We start from the raw sequence: 19,446 nt of genomic DNA on the forward strand, positions 1-19,446 counted from the left end.
GGATGCCGCGATCCCGGAAGACGAGCGACATGTCATGTCGCCCGTCATACAGGTAAGAGAGCGGCACGGCGGGGGCTCGTTCTAAGGTAAGTATTTCATAATGAGCTAGTATGCGATGCATACTAGCTCATTATGTCTTTCTTTTGCAGGTTGTAAAAAAAAAAAAAAATTTTTAAACAAGTTTACAACCTCTTTAAGATAAGGAGGCGACTCCCATTGAAGTATATGGGACAGTCGGATCACAGGTCGCCTCAAAGTAGTACAGGACCCTTTTCTGAAGTCGGAGCAACTTCAGTAGTGCCAATTAAGACGGCACTGATTGATTAACATTGCTTTTGTTATGTCAAGCTACCTGGGGCAACACAAGTTGCCTCACAAGTCGCGCTAGTGTGAATGGGCTCTCAGGGTGCAAGAAACCATGAAGGGCCCCCTGGAACCCTGGCCGGGGCCCTTCCCTTCAAGTCCGGGGGTCTTCCCACTGATCCTGGGGCCCTTTACTCTCGTTGCGTGGTCCTTTATTACGGTCCCGCAGTGGGACCCTTTCACAAGTTCTGCAGTGGGCCCCCTTCCTGCCATCCTGGGGCCTCCCCACGGGGGTGGAATGCCAGGGCCCGGTCGCAAGTGTGACCTTTGCGATCATGGAAGTTTACCCACTAGTGTGAGTAGTTTTTATTTTTTGGTATTTTAATTGTATTATTATTATTTATCATTTTATTTTATTTTTTTACATCGTCCCTGACTATGACTCTGTCCATTCAGAAAAGGAAGGAGCTGGTGAATTACATATTTACTGACCACTGCCTGGTTTTCTATTGTGACACATCCTCAGCAGTAGTCGTCAGGAGTAGGAAGGGAGCACAATGGGGGGGGGGGGACCAGGGGAGCACACAGGGGCCCAGAGACGGCAGAACACAAGTGAACTGGATAGGAGGAGTGGCGGGGCAGCATACAGAGGAACCAATCTCCTCCATTTCCTCCCGCAGCTACGGGAGGAAAAAAGGAAGACAGTGATTTCCCTACATACTGCCCCCGCCGCCTCTCCTATTCATGTACAGGGGAGCCACACAGGCCCCTGGAGCATAGAGCCCGGTTGCAATTGCAACCCCTGTAGTTACGCCCCTGGTTTGTACCTAATAGAATTCTCATTCACAACTTAAAGCTGTAAGTTTTGATTAGAAATTATATGGCTATAGACCAGATAAGCCTAATGCATAAGCTGGTGTTTTTATTTAATTATGCACTTCATGTCCTGCTATTTGATGAAATAAATGAAGTAAAGTGAGGACTAAGTTTTACTTTTAGAGATGCTGCTGTTCACCATACCACACAGCAGGACAAGTAATGACAGTTCAGGTAGTGTCTAGAGTTTTGCTCCTGCTCCTTTACAATAATAGTGATTATTTTAAGAAAGATATTCCCCATAGTATCAAATTAGATTAATTCTATCATTTTCTTTTTTTTTATAATGTTAAGGTTCAGACGTTGAACTCAATTGTTCTGCTGATCTTGGAGATATGATTTCTGAAGAATTTACAATGATTTATTGGATTATCAATGGGAATTTTACAGACTATTATGATAAAGCCAATGAAAGCAGCCCTATGTAAGTACTTCTGTCAATTAAAAAATAAATGTGACTTCTGTCAATTAGCCTTTTTGGTACTAGGTGTAAAGGCGCAGGGTTGGAATAGTGTCTGTCAGGACGACACTAGCATTAGTACAGCTGAAGCCTCTAGGCGTCTATGGGTTCACAGGCACAGATGTGCGGGTGCCTATTTTCCTGTGCATAACCGTGCGTGAATGCGCATTCTCGAATGCGCACCCACACCGCTAATGTTGGCGCCAATAACACTATTTAGACTGCAGCAATTCTACAAGCCAGTGCTGCCTAATCTGCAGCTATTATCTGTGTCCCTGCCACCGTTCCTGGTTTGACTCCTGTTATTGACTTGGCTTGCCTTGACCTTGATTGAACGCTTCCAGCCCTGATGTTAGTCTGTCCCTGGCTTTGCTCTTGTCTCCTGTTATGTGCCTGATTCTATGTTGCCAACCCTTGCTTGTACTCTGACCATTCTCTGCCTTCCGTTTATGCCTGTATCTGACCATCTGTTGCTGACTTGGCTTGCCTGATCTTGCATCTAGTTATTCTCCAGCTCTACCCTGCATGCTACCTGGTCCCCTTGTGCTACACCTGAGGGGTACCCATCCTGCTGCATCAGCTTCTTGTCGAGCATCTGCTGCCTGCTGCCTGCCCAGGCTTGGGTCTGCTGCTATCTGCTGTTCCAGTGATCTGACCTGTCCCTGGCAATGCTCCTGCTACCTCCTGCCACGGTTGATGGAACATCTTATAGGCACTTATAGGAAAGGTATATTAAAAAAGAATAGCGCACACATGCAAAAGAAATGACTATCAAATATGGAGACAATCCATAAATAAAAATGGGGATTTAGTCCCACCATATGGCCATATCGTGCTCAAGCCCACCACTGCGTCAAACTACCCCATTATCAGTGGGTCCTACACTATCCATAAAAAAGGGTTTTTTTATGGATAGTGTAGGACCCACTGATAATGGGGTACTTTGACGCAGTGGTGGGCTTGAGCACGATATGGCCATATGGTGGGACTAAATCCCCATTTTTATTTATGGATTGTCTCCATATTTGATAGTCATTTCTTTTGCATGTGTGCACTATTCTTTTTTAATATACATGTTGCTTGGTCCATAGCTGCACTGGCTTTAGATATACATGTTCAGGGTTTGCTCCCCCAATTTTTTGCTTGTTTATAGGAAAGGTATGTCTATGCTCCTTAAAAACAACTCTGTTCATCAAAAGGCTTGGCTTTGTGCACATCTGTGCAGTGCAGTATGGTCATTATACCCATGCTGCTTTTGAAATGATAATGTACACATATGGCATATTATACTGATTTTATATTTTCTACTTTAAAGGAAATCAATACAAAGAGAAATATGTAGACTATTCCTGTATTGTACAGCCCAATGCCCAAGTCAGGAACTAAAGCTGTTAAGTGTTTCTTCTGCCTATAGTAGCCACTGTTCACTGTTGTAAATCTCAGACATGAAAAATGAACAAAGCACTATACACTATAGAGTGTACCATCCTGAATCCAAAGCACTGAGTCTAGTTCCTCTCTGATTTTTCCTCTCTCTGCTATCTGCATGATTCACTCCTAAGAGATTAAGCTGAAACCTCAGCCTCCTGGGAAACGGCCTTCCCCGCCCTCTAGAATGCAGCAGATGACTCATACCCTCAGCCAACGCTGTATCTTGACCTAGGCCAACTACGCCTAGGGCGGCACTTTACAGGGGGGGGCGACAAAAAAGCTCCCCCGCATTAAAAAAACAGCCTGCTCCCAAACAAAAATAGTCCCTGCCGGCTTGCGCTAAACTTTTAGTGTAGCACAAGCAGTATCAATGCTATGGGGTGTGTGTGTGTGTGGGGGGGGGGGGGGTGTGCAGACCACACCCAGGTGACATCCACCAGAGGAATGACACCCATCCGTCGGGCCGCATGTCCTCACTACTGGTTGTTGTGTGTGTCACCAGAGCTGAGGGGGCTGTCCGCATAATGACAGGATGGGCTAGACAGAATCTGATTGGCCAACGCCATCCATGTGGTGGTGCTGACCAATCAGAATGCCTCTTCTGCTGAGATTTACAAATTTAGGTGATCAAGTCAAATCCTCTGACTTGTGAAGCGGCGTCCTGACAGCAGGGGATCACAGGACATTGGAACAGGGGGACTGAGGGGAAGGGGATGGTGGCCAGTGAACTTACGCTTTAATGTCATGCTAAGAACAAAGGACAGCAGAGGAATGGAGGGCTGTGCTGTGTACACAGTGGACGAACCTCACTTCTCTGTACCTGGGGCCGGCTCCATCAGTCCTCCTCATCTGACATTGACACCACTGACATGGATCTTAAGGGGTTCCTATCTGGGTGACCCAGGATGTGTCCCCCCATAGGAGAAGCATGTAGGATGCCTGGTTTAGGGGTGTGCTGCCATATTACATGGGCTCTCCTCTGCCTACTAGGAATAATACCCTGTGACCAACCCCTCTCTGCTGAATCTTCCAATATGTTTTCCAGCCTGTGGTGACCTGTTGGGATCTTCCAGGACTGGGAGTGATGGGAAAGTCCTAATCCCTCTCCCCTCCATTATCCTAGAGAAGAGTATAGGGAGTACTCCTGCAGCCTTCCCCACACCGACTATGGCTGCGGCCTTAGCCAGCTTTCTCATCCGACAGAAGAGACAGGCAAGGGAATCCAACAGTGATCGGGTGTGTGCCTCCAAGAGATGCAGCATCCCACAGAAAGGACTACCGGTCCCTGTGCGAAAGGGGTTCACTAAAGTCCACTTTTGCAGTGGGGGGAGGGGGGGCAAGAAGCTGGTCCAGGGAAAACCAGGTCAGTGCGTGACAGCTACTTACACTCATTACAATCCTCCATACATCTGTCCCCCCATCCACCCTTCCCTCCTTCCATTCATTCCTCCATACATAAATATATCCATTCTTCTGTTCATTCACCTCTACTTCCATCCACCCATCCATTAATCCCTCTATCCATCCATCCATCCATCCCCTCTTCCATTTCTCCAACAATCTCCATAAAGCTGACCCAACACTAAAGAAAATCAAATTGGACATTCTCCTTTATGTTTACCAAAACCATGTAATATAAGGACTAAGCTAAACATACATTCACTCTGTATCTTGTACTACACATTTGATGGTAGCTCAAAAGGAGATTGTACAATCAGATTGTATAGAATATGGCCAGCTTAAGGCTCCCCATGCATGTTACAAAAGGTGGGGCCTAAAGAGGACGGAATGTGGTTTGCAGATAGCAGGGCGGATCTTAAATGGGAAGGGGCATGACCTTGACAGGAAGGGGTGGGTCATATTTAAATTAGGGGTTGCACAAGTTTAGTCAGGCCTAGGGAAGCACAAAAGCTAAATACACAACTGCCCTCAGCTCTGTTTCTCTGAGCCTTGTGAAGAGGATGTGTGTAGTTTTTTTCTAACCAGCTCTGTGCTCTAGCTCTGCAGTGTGTGTGACATCAGATCCTTGCTTCCTGCTGCTGAGAAAAATCCTTTCATATTTGTGTTGTAGAAGGCTGTACAGGACAGATTACTGCAGATAAAAACAACTTGTAGGAGGATTTTTTTTTCATCTCTGTATTATCTGAGGCTAGCCACTTCACTGGGTAAATGTAGGGGTTTACAACCACTTTAGGAAGGAGCTTCCCTCAGATTTCCATAAATGAAGGAAGTCAGCATCTACAAAAACTGTAGCTGCTGACTTTTAATAAACAGACACTTACCTGTCCAGGGATCCATTGATGTCCTCACCCAGGACTGTTTTTGGGGAAGAATAGGCAGTAATCCGAGCAGGGGTCAGCAATATGGAATCCAAGAAGTAGACAGGGCAGGAACTAACAGGGATACAGGTGGGAAGCCAGGAAGCAGGAACACTATCACAAGCCCAAAACCCCTGGGCTTGTGATGCCTAAATAGGTGCAAGAGCAGTGCAGCCAATCAGGGCAGGGCAGCCAGAGGGGTGTGTGGCTGAATGACAATGCAAAGGAGGAGGAAAGCTAGGTACAGTAGCTGGCACAACTCACTGCCTTGCAACAAGGACAGCCAGCACAGACCTTCCGCCCCAGCCAATTGGAATAGATGTTGTCCCAATTGCTCAGCATTGAGGACACAAACACCATCGAGAGTGGCTAGGCAGGGGTGGCGGAGGTAGGACCATACGACTGACACTACTGACAGTCCCATAAATGTCTGTTATGAAAATGCCAACTGATCAGATTATGCTAATATCATGGTTTTAATACTTTCAGAGCCACTGACTTGGAACATTTATGCTCATGAGTCCTAACTTTGCTTTGGCATCTGAGAATGTTTAGGGGGGGAGATGCATTTTGGCTTCAAAAGATTTTAAAGGGAGCACCTGAAAAACACATAAAAGTGTTTAGCATTTTTCTTGTTCAAATGTTTTATTAAAGTATATCAGAGTACAAGGCGAAAATCCAAGACAAGAAAAAAAAAGTACACAATACAAGCTGTCAACAGATATCTTACTATGGTAAACATCAAATGTGAAGCCACCATTCATATGTAAGGTAATAACACTTGTGACAGGAAAATGCAAACCTCAAACAGAGGGGGTTAGAGTAGACTTACTGTCTAGGAATGGTATATACCGCAACATCAAGTAAACCGGTTGAGTGGTACATACTCAATAACTGGTTAGGACAGGAGTCTTGGCATGAGATGTTAGGGATGCATTTTGGTGTCCTGCCCTGGTATATTCTCTAAAAGTGCCTCAGGGAGATACCGGGGGAGTGGTACCCAGTTCAGCTCATCCTATTAGTCCCACAAAAAGGAGGGGGGGGGGGTCTGTGGTCTAGCTATGTCCAGGCTAAATACAGTAAGGTTGCACCGTAGCTTAGATAAGAATGAAGTAAAAGGCAGTAGTGAGAAGGTTAGTCTGCAAAAGAGGAGACAGAAAGAAGGCAAGGAGGGCCGAAGAGCATCAGGGTGGAAAAGAAAAGAGGGGGGATACAGAGAAGGGAAGGCCAATGGGAAGCAGGTCCCTAGAGAGGACCATGGCCAGTGTAACAGGCAGGTCGTATTTAGTCATTGTAGGAAAGGTTAGCACTTGACTATCATGGCAACAGGAGAAAGTCATCAAAGTCTGGAGGCAGGTAGTGGGTGATCCAGGGCCTCCACAGTTTTTAGTTTTGTGCATTTTTCACACAATTCCTTGCATAGTAACCAGCTTTCCATTGGGTAAAAATAAAAAATAAAAATACTAGAAAAGTCTGAAACACATCAAAATGAGCAAATTTGCCTGCACAAACACTCCAAAAGAAAGCTGAAAAATTACTAAAGATGCTCAGCTCCAGTGTGAATGGAACCTAAATATTATATGTTCTGTGATATATAAAAATAATGGTATTAACATTGATAGAAAAACTAATACCAATAATATTTTAGCAGTTTTAATAATGTTTGCTATACTAAAGAAGCATTTTGGGAATAAATAATACAAGATATAACAAATATGAGAATTAGTCATGTAAGCCCTGTAAAATTACCCATCTAAAGTGCTATTTATTTCTGTAATTCTCTGATATTTCACATTGCAGGGTAACCAAAAAAGGAAATTCCACTTACATAAGTTTAGTCCTTCATTTATACAAAATTGCTGCAGAATTTTACAACATTCCCATCACTTGTGTATTGATGACTGTAAGTGGAAATGACACATCCACTCTTTATTTTACCTCATTAACAACAGGTTTGTATACCATTGAATGTATTCTGATCAGACTGTGTGACTTCCCATCTTAAGTGAGTGGGTTAAGATAAAACAAAAACGTTGTTCTCCTTAAAGGAATATTGCTTGCTTTTTAAGGTACTTGAAGTATAACTGAAGGCAACACTTTTTATTTAGTTTTGGATTTGTTTTTGGAATGCAGAGGGATTAGAATGCTTGTCAGGCTTTTATTGCCGTCTGTGCCCCCGCTAGGGAGATTCCCCCTCTCTAAATGTACCATTTATATTGGAAGTGAAAATAGAGAAAATCCCAAATTTTGGTTTGTCCCCAGAAAAGTAATAGAGGGGTAATCTTCCAATGGGGACCCTAATTCTGTTTATCTAGGGGTCCCCAACAAATTACGGTAATTTCCCAGGCTTTCCACTCACTTCCTGTTTGTAAATTTTCCAGTTAGTAAATACATGTGTAGCACGATCCCCCTGGGGGCTGCTGGTTAGTGGAACATCCTCTGCCCTCCCAGGACCCTGAAAAATATCCAACCCGCTTGGTACTACAGGTTCAGTCATTTTCTGTGAAGTGATGCAAAGTTACGCTCAACACAAAGATACCAGTTTAACCATTTACTGGAATAATGGAATAAAATGAGTAAAGCAGGCATAAAAATAAGAAACACCAAATACTTATGTGATGTTTAGTGTGGTGTCACCCTTCTAAATCTCAAAAATAGAGAGAAACCAGCAAATATGCAACACTCAAACAATATACATATATGCTAGGTGAGAGTGACAGTAATGTATTATAATTGTAACTGTAATACTATAACTCAGATACAGTACCTTCAAACTGTAATCTGTTTCTACCTGCTCAGTTTAGTATTCAGTCTAAATCAACTGGCAGGGTTATATTCTGTAACTGGGAACCCCCTTTAAGAACTAACAAAAGTGTAGTCTCTATGCTAGCAAGGCCTTGCACTTCTTCACCGGCAGTTGGAGCTCTTTATCACTCTTCACGTGATATTTGTAATCCAAGGATAAAGATGTTACTAAGATCCTAACTGCTGTCAGTATATTCTGTGTGCAAACGTATACTTGCGATTCCAAAAGGTCACCAGGCACTTTTGTGAAACGTCAGTGTCAACGAGTGACTCTTCTTCCAACAACAGAACCTCTCCTCCTGATGCTGTATCACAGGGAGACTCTCAGCATGTGCCATACCAGGCTGCTCTTTCAGCGCTGCTCGCTGTCCTTTCAGCTCTCACTCTGGACCATTCACTTCCACAGGACTTCCGTCATCCACTCCGCTGAGGACCGGCTCTCCTCACTCTAGGCCACACTCTCAGGCCTCCGTCTCCGTCAATCCTTCTCCAGCTCTCCTTCTCCGATCCGCACTCCACGAGTCCCAGAACCAAAAGAGCCTGCACTTGGCCACGCCCCAAGTATATACCTTCTCCCATGATCTCCTGCTGGTCCTCAAAGCTCCCTGGGAGTGTGGTTAAATCAGTCATCCGTCTCATGGTTTACGCTCTTTTTTAGACTACATCCTCCATAGTCCAACTCGACCACTCCTGGGGAGAAGCCAATTCTACTTATAAAACTCTTAAAGGGGCATCCTAACATTGTCCAGACAGCAAACCAAATACAAATGCACAGTAATTCCAGCCCAGCTACATCCCCCCACTTGAAATCCTTTGGTCCCCAAAGATGGAGGAATTCTCTTATGAGAATAAATTGCACAGTAACTTAATAAAATGAACTAACAACAATTATGAGTAGAATTTAGAACAGTTGACAGCTGATCAATACAAGAACTTTCAAATAACTGATTGTGCAAAATATTAGAAAAAACTGGGTCATTCTCACAACAGGCCAGTAACAAATTAGTGGCCCACCTAATAGTGTCAGCGGTGGAACAGGGTCATCTTCCACCAAAACTTCAGTGGAAGAGGTCAATACTTGACTAGGGCATTGAGTAGTTATGATACGCTCATCCGAGCTTTCTCCCAGAGCATTGTAAGTAAGTCTTTTTGGAGGATGGATCTCTCTTCTGAGCCTCGAGGGCATTTTTCCACTCAGCTCAAGTTAAGACTCATGCCCCCATCAACTACACGTTGGCTGTGGCTCCCTTGATTTTTCAAAAGTATTTCCCAAGTCTCTTGCTGGAGGTGACATTAGATCCTCATCCACCATAGGAGTCTCCACATCCTCTACAGGTTCATCGGCAATTAACAGTCCAGGATTAAAAGATGAAGGAGCAACTGGAATTTCTTCACACCCTGGTGTACTCAAATGCTCATCCCTCTCAGTCTCCTGAATCTCCCCATCCACTATCACAACTGGACTCTTTGAATGCTGAGGTTGCTGTAAGTCTTTCACTTGAGATCTCTCCCTTTCAGGTAACGGCAACAATGGCCAATCCCCTATAGGGGTATGACTTCTCCTAGTTGCATCCTCTCCTGGGGAAGGCCATCACCAATCAAAGATTACTTCATCTTCACTGTCTTCCCCTCTTCTTGCTGGCTTGAAAACTTGGACGCCCACTGTGTCACAGACCTTAAAGTGGGAGTCCTGGGAGCACTCTCATCAGACACAGCTGGCACACTAATGGCATCAGAGATAGGCAATAAGTGATTCCTATGACAGGTTATTACGGGCCCAACCTTCCTCTCTGGATGGATCTGGTACACAGGCAGGCCTGGCAGTTTCTTGCAGATGACAAAGGGTTGTGAGCGCCACCGGTCAGCTAATTTATGCTTCCCTGGCACACCCAGATTTCTCAACAAGACTCGATTACCAGGCTGTAGATCTTGTATTCTCACTTTCAGATCAAAATTTTTCTTATTCCTTTGTTCTCTCACTGCTGAGGCTTCCGGCTGAGTGAGGATAAACCTTTTCATTAAACGGCCAGGCGAATACCGTTGAGTGATCTGGAAGATCTCAGAGAACAACTGGCTGAACTAAAGAAGTCTGGTGTCATCCAAGAGTCCAGTAGTACATACGCTTCTCCTATTGTGGTGTTCCGGAAAAAAAATGGGACTATCAGAATGTGTTTTGATTCCAGGACAGCTTAACGGTGGCTTTCATACACGTCCTTTCACCTGGCTGCAACACCTGCTCAGGAGTGTCCAGCCGCCACAACTTCCCTACGCCCTCGGCAGGGGCCTTCTGCTCTTGAATCACTCGCTGGAAAGCCCTCCTTAGTTGGGGATGCACTTCTTCAGCAATGCTAAAGGGGTAAGCATTCTCCTCACCAAGTCGGTATTCGTCCCAATGATTAGGGAGTTCTGCTTCGCTCCAGGAGGTCAAGGACACACTACTGCCAAAGTGTCAAAAACTTCCACCTTCTCCTCTGCTGATGGGTTGAAAGCAATCTTCACTGTTATGTACCCATCATAAGGAAATTTCTGGGATCCTAGGCCCCAATTTTCCAGCTCCTCTAGCTTGCACAATGGAATATGCTTCAGATATTTATTGTAAAAGTCTCTGTATAGCAAACTTATTTGGGCTCCAGTATCTAGTAGTGCCTTAGTGTAAATGCCTTCCACCTGTAGTGAGACTATTGGAGACGGCCCCACTAGCCTCTTGGGACTGCGGACATAAACAACTTCCGCCGTGCAGTTGGTACCGACCATCTGCATGGCGGAAAGCGTAGCAAAGCATGGCATACATGATACAGATTCTACTCACAATTTCCATCTGCACAGCAAAGGTTCCATCTCCAAGAAAGCGTGGCAGTGTCGCATGCGTAGGCATGTTTAGTCACATAGGATGTCATCTGGGGTATCTACACCGCACCACCCCACGCTTATTTATAATATATTCAAAAAGGAAGGTAACCATTTCATAATTTAATAATAAAAAATGAATGGATAATCCCATGGTTAAAAATGGCTGACTCCGTAGGCCAGTCCTCGTTTTCGATTAAAGATGACTGCCCGACAGGAAGTACCAGGGTTAAAATGGCCACTCGACAGGATATAGAGACAACCAAGCCTCATTTTCAGATCAAAATGGCCGGTGGATCCTCATGTAAAGCAACCTCAGGGAGTTTATACATAGGAATGAAAGGAAGTGATCCAACCAGCTCAGCATGAACCAAGCCTAACTTCCGAGTTAGGCGAGTGTGGGACACCGCTTATCAGGCCACACTATTGGCCAAGAGCCAATAACTGGCCTTTGATGAATAATCGCCCAGCCGATACAGATCTACCGATCGCAAAAAAGTATGGCATTGAATTAAAATCAATAAAAATCTTTGTAAATGTAAAATATAATTGTATGACCATAGAGTCCATAAGGACCCAAGAAAGTGTGTAAAACATGGAAAAAATATGAAAAAAAAAAATTATAAATGTGAAAAATGGAAAAAAAGGACAAAAATGTTTTAAAATATTGTTATTAAAAAAATAACATAGAAAAGTACTGGAAAAATATTAGAAAAAAATATTGAGTGAGTATTGAAAATAATGAATGAATGTTAAAAAAATAGGGGAAAATACTCTTGTTGAACACTGACACAAAATATTGAAAATACATACACACAAGAAAACTAAATATAATCACACATCACTTAAAGGGCTCAAATAATGGACAAAAGTGGGTTCACACTCAATGTTCATGCCAAATGGACTATAAGACTTAAGTTCGTAAATCCATCGGGTTTCTATTTAGTAGACACCTCCTTTTTATAGATCCACCCCTCAATGGTGCTTCATATTTATCTTTTGCGATAAAGAGGGTTCCCCTAGGATCTCTATTATGCCAGTACACATAGTGCTTCAGAACACTATACTCCCACATCCCTTTTCTGATATTTTTAATATGCTCATTAACCCTTACTGAAAAGGAGCGGCTAGTCCTCCCTACATATTGTTTGCAGCAAGCGCAACAAATGAGGTAGACAACGTTTTTGGAAGCACAGGTGATGAAGGATTTGTAGTTGTGGAGGTGAAGCTGTAAATTTTTCTACCCATAAATTGATTAAGTTGGCAAACCGAACACTTTCTGCAGGGGTAATATCCCTTCAGGTCATAAAAGAAGGATGGCTTCTTCGGGGTGTCAAGTACATTCGGGGCCACCTTGAGCTGTAAAGATGGAACCCCTCTATAAATTACATTAGGTATATTTGGTAAAAGCGGGCCCAAAATGTTATGGTTTGTGAGGACCGCCTAATGTTTAGTAATTATGTTCTTGATTTGTTTGTGTTTGTGTATCCATCGACCATTTATGTTGGTTGGAATTATTCTTGGAGTTGGAACCTTTGCTGTACAGACAGAAATTGTGATTTTTTTTTATGCGCATATTCGTTTTTTACTATGTGATTGGATCTGTATCATGTACAGTGGAACCTTGGTTTACGAGTATAATTGGTTCCAACAGCTTGCTTGTAATCCAAAACACTCGTATATCAAAGCAAGTTTTCCCATAGGAAAGCATTGAAACTCAGATGATTCGTTCCACAAGCATTTAATGTTATAAATAAAAAGATATGCTGTATTATATATAAAGTACATAACTGTACAGTATAAGTATGCCATATCCTCTGTTAGATAACATTATGTGCCCCTGTGTCTGTATTGTATATAACAGCCGATTTATAGTGTATTAGAGCTTGTCTGGCTCTGTGTGACTCATCAGCCCTGCTCTGTTGCTCTCCTCCCCCTCCTCCTCAGATGACGTCAGGAGGAGTGATCGGCCCCTCCCGCCGGGGAGAACAGAGAGGACGGAGACCAGAGAGTGACAGGAATCGTACAAAGTAAGTGCAGGGAAACACTCTAAAACAGTATATAGGCATCTTTATATACAGTAGAAGCACTGGGACACATAATGTTATGTGACAGAGGGGCATTAACAGAGGGGATGGCATGCTTTTAGTGGATAAAACTGCTCGTATATCAAGACAGTGCTCGTAAAACAAGACAGATTTTTAAAAAAAATGTTGCTCGTCTTTCAAAATGCTCGTAAACAAAGGTACTCGTAAACCAAGGTTCCACTGTATTTGCATTAAAGTTTTTGCATTCATTTACTTTATGTGGTTTCCTTTGCTTTGATTCCATGTAGATATTTATTATTATATGGTCACCACAGACTTCACGTACCTTGGAGAGAGAGCTAGTCTGATATATTGGAACCAATTGGTGTGAACTGAATGTTCCCTGTGGAAAGTGTTTATAACAGGTGAATTAGACTCGGTAGTGGGGTAATTTCAGTCCGGTAAAAGTGCATGTTATACATTGGTGATGGCTGTGGTGTTTTTCTTCAAGACACACATTTGGACTTTGAAATCTTCACATATTTTATTTATTTTGCTAGGTTTCATCCCGACATGGACTTTTGAATTCATCACTTTATTATTACTGTGTTAGTGCGGCAACATACAGTATATGATTTAAATTGTTATTTTGTTTCTCCTACTAACGGTTGCCAGCAGCTGTGTTATATCATCATCATTTACACCAGTGCGTTTTCTATTTCTGTTTGTTATAGTGTTTCCCTTGCTCTTTCCAAAAAAAAAAAACGTTTTGCCTATAGTTCTACTTTATAGCTCTACTGTATAGTGCATATAAACCTATGGCAACGTATCTGATTTCTACTATCTTTTTTCCAGGAGACTTTAAACAAATAATAAAAAAGGGTTTCATGGATTTTACATTTCTTCATATATATATATATATATTTTTTTTTTTTTAAGGCAGCAGCTTTAGAGTACTTTGCCAGCAATGTGTTTCTTAATCCTTAGGGTTAGGTATTTATTAGGAGTGAAACACTTGGGTATACAATGTTTAATCAAGAGGCTGTTATATTTTTATAACTAAAAACAAGATTTGTCAAGGGTGGTGCAAGGATTTTTACTATTTTTCCTTATGAATGTAAATATTATCTTTTTACAGAACCTTGGACAATTATAATTCCTGTTATCCTTATCGTTTTGTGCTTATTGGCAGTGTTTGCATGCTTGTATTACCGAACTGTCAAAGATGCTGCACATTAATTAAGCAAGGTTTGTAGCCTTCCACTTCATTATTAGTGTAAGATAGCAAAAAAGATCTCTAAAAATTGAAATTTGGAGACAACAGCCAAGTTGTTTTTAAATAAGAACAAACCCAGCAACAAACAATAGGAACACACACAAATCTTGAATAAGTACAAATCTGTTGAAACTTCTTATTATAGCTCAATACATTTACAAAAGACTTAATTAATGGAAGATCAGCAAGTGGTCTTAAACTTAAAAAGAAAACAAGGAAGGATGTACAAGTACTCATACATGTTAGACCATGGCTGTTCGCTGGCATATTATTTTACAACTGAATTTGAATTTACGTACTCCATCCCTGCCATTGATTTCTTGTCCACGCTAATGCAAATCGTGTAACCAATATGATCAATCAGATCTCAGTTTACTGAAATCAATTTATTGACATATTAAAGCTGAAATTTAGCTATTAAAAAAAAAAAAACATTTGCTACACTTTTAATTACATTGCTTACCTGTAATAAGGTATGTCTCACAATGTGCAGGCTGCTGGATTCTGTAGAAATCTTTACTGCAGGATTGCCCTGTACTCTTCCTGCTGCTGAACTTCCAGCAATATTGGGGTTAACAGACTAAAGTCTCTGGGCTTAAGGGCCATACACACTATAAGATTTTCTGAAGACTTTTTCCTTTAGACTTACCAAAACCATATAATATGAGGTCAAACCTAAACACTTTCAATTTGTATGCAATCTGGCAGGCCCTTGCACTACATAGAAAAGGTAAATCTGAAGGAAAAAGTCTTCAGAAAATCTTATAGTGTTTATGGCCCTTAAAGAGGAAGTAAACCCTCCTCTACAACTTGTACCTATAAGCAAGCCTATGATAAGGCTTACCTATAGGTACTGTAAATATCTCCTAAACATGTACCGTTTAGGAGATATTTACCTTACATGTCGCCAGTGACGTCACTGGCGCATGCGCTCTGAAGGAACGGCCGATCGTGCCGTTCCTTCAGAGCCCCGTGCCGTGACTGTCGGCTCCCGCGCGCGTGCGCGGGAGTGACGTCACCGCGGCTCCGGCCAATCAGATGGCCGGATGCCGCGATCCCGGAAGACGGGCGACTAGACATGTCGCCCGTCATAGAGGTGAGTGAGCGGCACGGCGGGGGCTCGTTCTGAGGTAAGTATTGCATAATGAGCTAATATGCGATGCATACTAGCTCATTATGTCTTTATTTTGCAGGGTGTAAAAAAAAAAAAAAAAATTAATACGAGTTTACAACCTCTTTAAGTTATCCTAGAGATGATCCGATGGGACACACCTCCTCCCACCCTGTTTTCCATTGAGAAAAGTTCTTTCATTTACATGATCTTTGAATGGGGGAGAGAATCCTGTGATTGATTAGACTCTCCTCCCTCAGTTTCTTCTTTAAGGCTGGGTTCACACTAGTGTGAATCGGATGTGGATTTCCCTGCATCCAATTCACATGGCAGGAGAGTGTGACCGGCTCTCAATGGGGCTGGTTCGCACATCTACGTGGCGGCTGCAGAGCTGATTGCACAGGGGTCCTGTACATCTTTGGCCATGTTTCAGGTCTGAATTCAGACAAAAATTCAGGCCTGATTAATCCCTGAAATGGAGAACACTGGACCCTCTGCTGTGAGCCGCATCCACAATAAGTGTGAACCCAGCCTAAGGCAAATATATACCTAATAGGGGATACATATATAAATGTACCTTTTTAAATGTGTGTGTGTGTGTGTGTGTAAAAATATGGAAATACTTTTTCATTTCCTTGGTTTAAACACTAGTTCTATGTCCTCATTCACAAAGCCATACTTAAAATGTTACTAAACCTACTTCAGTAAAATCAGTCTGTATATGCAGTAAAGCATGCTTGTTATACTCACTGTGGAACCTAAGGGGTTTATCCTATGCATTGTGTAAAAAGGCTGTTTGATCCTGTCTTACCTCATACTCCCCTTCTTTTATTGTCCCAAATCCAACTGCTGAATACAGAGCTTTGGAGGCACTCTGCACATGCTTAAATTGGTGTGTATTGCTAGAGAGTTTTTTTTCTTCTTCTTGGGAGAGTGCATGTGATCAGCACAGGGCCAGTCAGCACTGTCGAAACAGAGGGTCAAGGGTCCTGCATCCTTATAAGACATTCATGGGAAAATAAAAACTCCTCTTACAAGCTTTAACCAGACACAGATAGAAGGAACTAGACTGCTATACACTGCTGATGAGAAAAGGTATTTAGCAGTTTATATTTACCAAAATTATTGCATTTCCATGTTCTGTGTACTGTGGAAGACAAGATATAGTGAATGCAGGCTGCAGGGTTGAGTAACGCTTTAAGAGTACACCTGTGTGAAAGCTGTGTTTTGTCTGCACATGTTTTCAGTGCATCCACATGCAGGTTGTCCTATTCATGTCAACTGGGATGCTGTGGCTGCATGGAAACAGCCGCTGTTCCCAGTTTAACCACTTCCCACCCGCCCTATAGGCGATTGACGACGGGAAGGTGGTTGCATTATCCTGACCGGACATCATATGACGGCAGCAGGATAATGCACTCTGACACACCACATCTCCGATCTCTGTAAAGAGCCTACTGACTTAGGCTCTTTACCATGTGACCAGCTGTGTCCAATCACAGCTGGTCACATAGTAAATAGGAAGTGCCGTTGATCAGCTTTCCTCAGTTCGTGCCTGACAGGCATGAGTAGAGGTGAGCCAATTTGCGGCCCTCCTGACAGGGGGGGTCAGTGCAGACCCTTGGGGGGGTGGTGCCACTAGAACCACCATGGATGCCCACCCATGACCCAAGGGATGCCCACCATGGCCACCAGGGATGACAATCAGAGCTGAGGGAGCCCGCCAGTGCCCTCCCCATCAGTGCTGCCCACCAGCGCCCATTATTCCCATATATCAGTGCCGCCCACCAGTGCCCATTATTGCCCATCAGTGCCGCCTATCAGTGCCCATTAGTGCCCATCAGTGCAGCCCATCAGTGCCCATCAGTGCCACCTATCAGTGCCCATCAGTACCCATCAGTGCCACCTATCAGTGCTGCCTATCAGTGCCCATCAATGCTGCCTATCAGTGCCCAGCAGTGCCGCCTATCAGTGCCCACCAATGCTGCATATCAGTGCTACCTATCAGTGCCCATCAGTGCTGCCTATCAGTGCCGCATATTAGTGCCACCCCATCAGTGCCACCCCATCAGTGCCTGTCAGTGCTGCCTCATTAGTGCTCATCAGTGCAGGAAAAAAACTATTTACAAAATTGTATAACATAAGCAAAAACATTTTTTTTATTTGTTTAGCAAAAAAGAAAAAACCTTGCAATGATGAAATACCACCAAAAAAAGCTCTATTTGTGGGAAAAAAATGACATAAATTTGGTTTAGACAAAGTCTTGGTTCAGACAAAGTGTTGCATGACTGCACAATTGTCATTCAAAGTGTGAGAGCGCTAAAAGCTGAACATTGGCCTGGGTAGGAAGGGGGTGAAAGTGCCCGATATTGAAGTGGTTAACATCAGTGTTGATGCAGGTCCATGAAAGGAGGCAGTGTGCATTCGGAGACATGCAACTGTACCCACATGGATGTCAAATTGAGAGCAGTGGCTGTATCCATGCAGTTGCTGCATCCCAAATGACATGAATAGGACTGGGGAAACAGAACAAAACAATGCCCCCACACGGGTGTACACCTAATTTCCCCCATGTGAATGAGGCCTAACTGATTGAGTTATCCCTACTTCATTGTTGATATAAACAACTTTCAACTAAATGTCTAAATATGTATATTTAACCTCATCTCTGATTTCTCCTTAGAATATCCTGGATTTACAATTGATGAACATGGAATCAGCATAGCACAAGTAGTTTTTACATTAGATCATGGCATATATAACCCCCTATAATATGTGCCATAGTTTCATCTCACCCAGTGATGCTTGTCTGAATTTAGATATGGTGACTGCGTCTATCTCACTTCACTGTCATGATGCTGCTGGTCTGCGGCATGGAATATTTCATTTCTGGAGAAATACTGGAGTTTATTATTACTGGCGATATACATAATCAGTAGCAATGCTGAGATATCTGAAAATGAACTGCTTTTCCACCAGGAGGGAGAAGAAGAAGAGCTAATGGCTGTTTCCAATGTGGTGCTTATAAGGCCAATTGCTATAAATGTATTTGTCAAGACAAGGTTGTGGACTGTAGATCATAGCATATGTCACAGGTTCAGTTATCTTCTAGGCAGAATCTGGTGAATCTGATGAATTAATGTGAACACCTCTTGAATACTCTTATTAAAACTAAAACACTAAAATTTGTTTTCTTTAATTGAACAAAAAAATCAATAATTATATATATATATATATATAATATAATGTTATATATATTACTAAAACTATCTTGGGGAAAAACATGTAAAGACATCCCAATGAAGTGATTCTAATGTATGATATTAATATTAAAGTCGTGAAGTCCAATATGGTATAAAAAGTCCTTATAGTCTTTTATATAGTCCCATATACAAATAAGGTCCAAAAGGAGAAGGGTGCACCTACTTCATATGTTGCGATAAATATATATAGAAAAAGACAGTCCACTTCAAGGTTAAAGTGGTTCTAAAGGCTCAAGGTTTTTTTTTTACCTTCATGCATTCTATTCATGAAGGTAAAAAACCTTCTGTGTGCAGCAGCTCCCCTAATTCTTACCTGAGGCATATCCCGATCCAGCGATGTGCACAAGAGCCTCTGCTCTCTGGGGACTATCCCTTCTCATTGGTTAAGACAGTAGCAGGAGCCATGTCTATCACAGCCAGTGAGGCAATGAGGAGAGAGAGGGGGCAGGGCCAAGCCACAGCTCTGTGTGTGAAGGAACAAGCAGCGGCTCAGGTGCCCCCATTGCAAGCTGCTTGCTATGGGGCACTAGGCAGGATTAGCCGACGGGGGACCCAAGAGGAGGAAGATTGGGGCTATTCTGTGCAAAACTATTCCAAAGAGCAGGTAAGTATAACATGTTTTTTTTTTTTTTAAATGCCTTTAATATGAAATGAATGCATTGCCTATAGCGCCAAGCGTCCATAGGGAAGCTCCCGTATTGCTCTCTCAAGGACTATAAGGGGAGAAGG

General features: G+C 42.8%; 1 protein-coding gene across 3 annotated transcripts in view; it reads left to right on the plus strand.

Annotated features, from left to right (window-relative positions):
* Positions 1–18,356, plus strand: part of LOC309548607 (uncharacterized protein) — a 33,630-nt gene extending 15,274 nt beyond the window's left edge. For 2 of the 3 annotated variants that reach the window (XM_082248581.1, XM_082248583.1), the window contains 4 exons: positions 1,474–1,603; positions 7,189–7,340; positions 14,206–14,315; positions 18,138–18,356. In XM_082248581.1, the coding sequence (XP_082104707.1) occupies positions 1,474–1,603; positions 7,189–7,340; positions 14,206–14,306 (383 nt within the window). In that variant the 3' untranslated portion in view covers positions 14,307–14,315; positions 18,138–18,356. The remainder of the gene's footprint in view (positions 1–1,473; positions 1,604–7,188; positions 7,341–14,205; positions 14,316–18,137) is intronic. The other variant, XM_082248582.1, reaches the window with a different exon arrangement.
* Positions 18,357–19,446: the final 1,090 nt, after the last annotated feature.

Source organism: Pelophylax lessonae, assembly GCF_965119305.1.
Source record: "Pelophylax lessonae genome assembly, chromosome: 2".
Taxonomy (NCBI): Eukaryota; Metazoa; Chordata; class Amphibia; order Anura; family Ranidae; genus Pelophylax; species Pelophylax lessonae.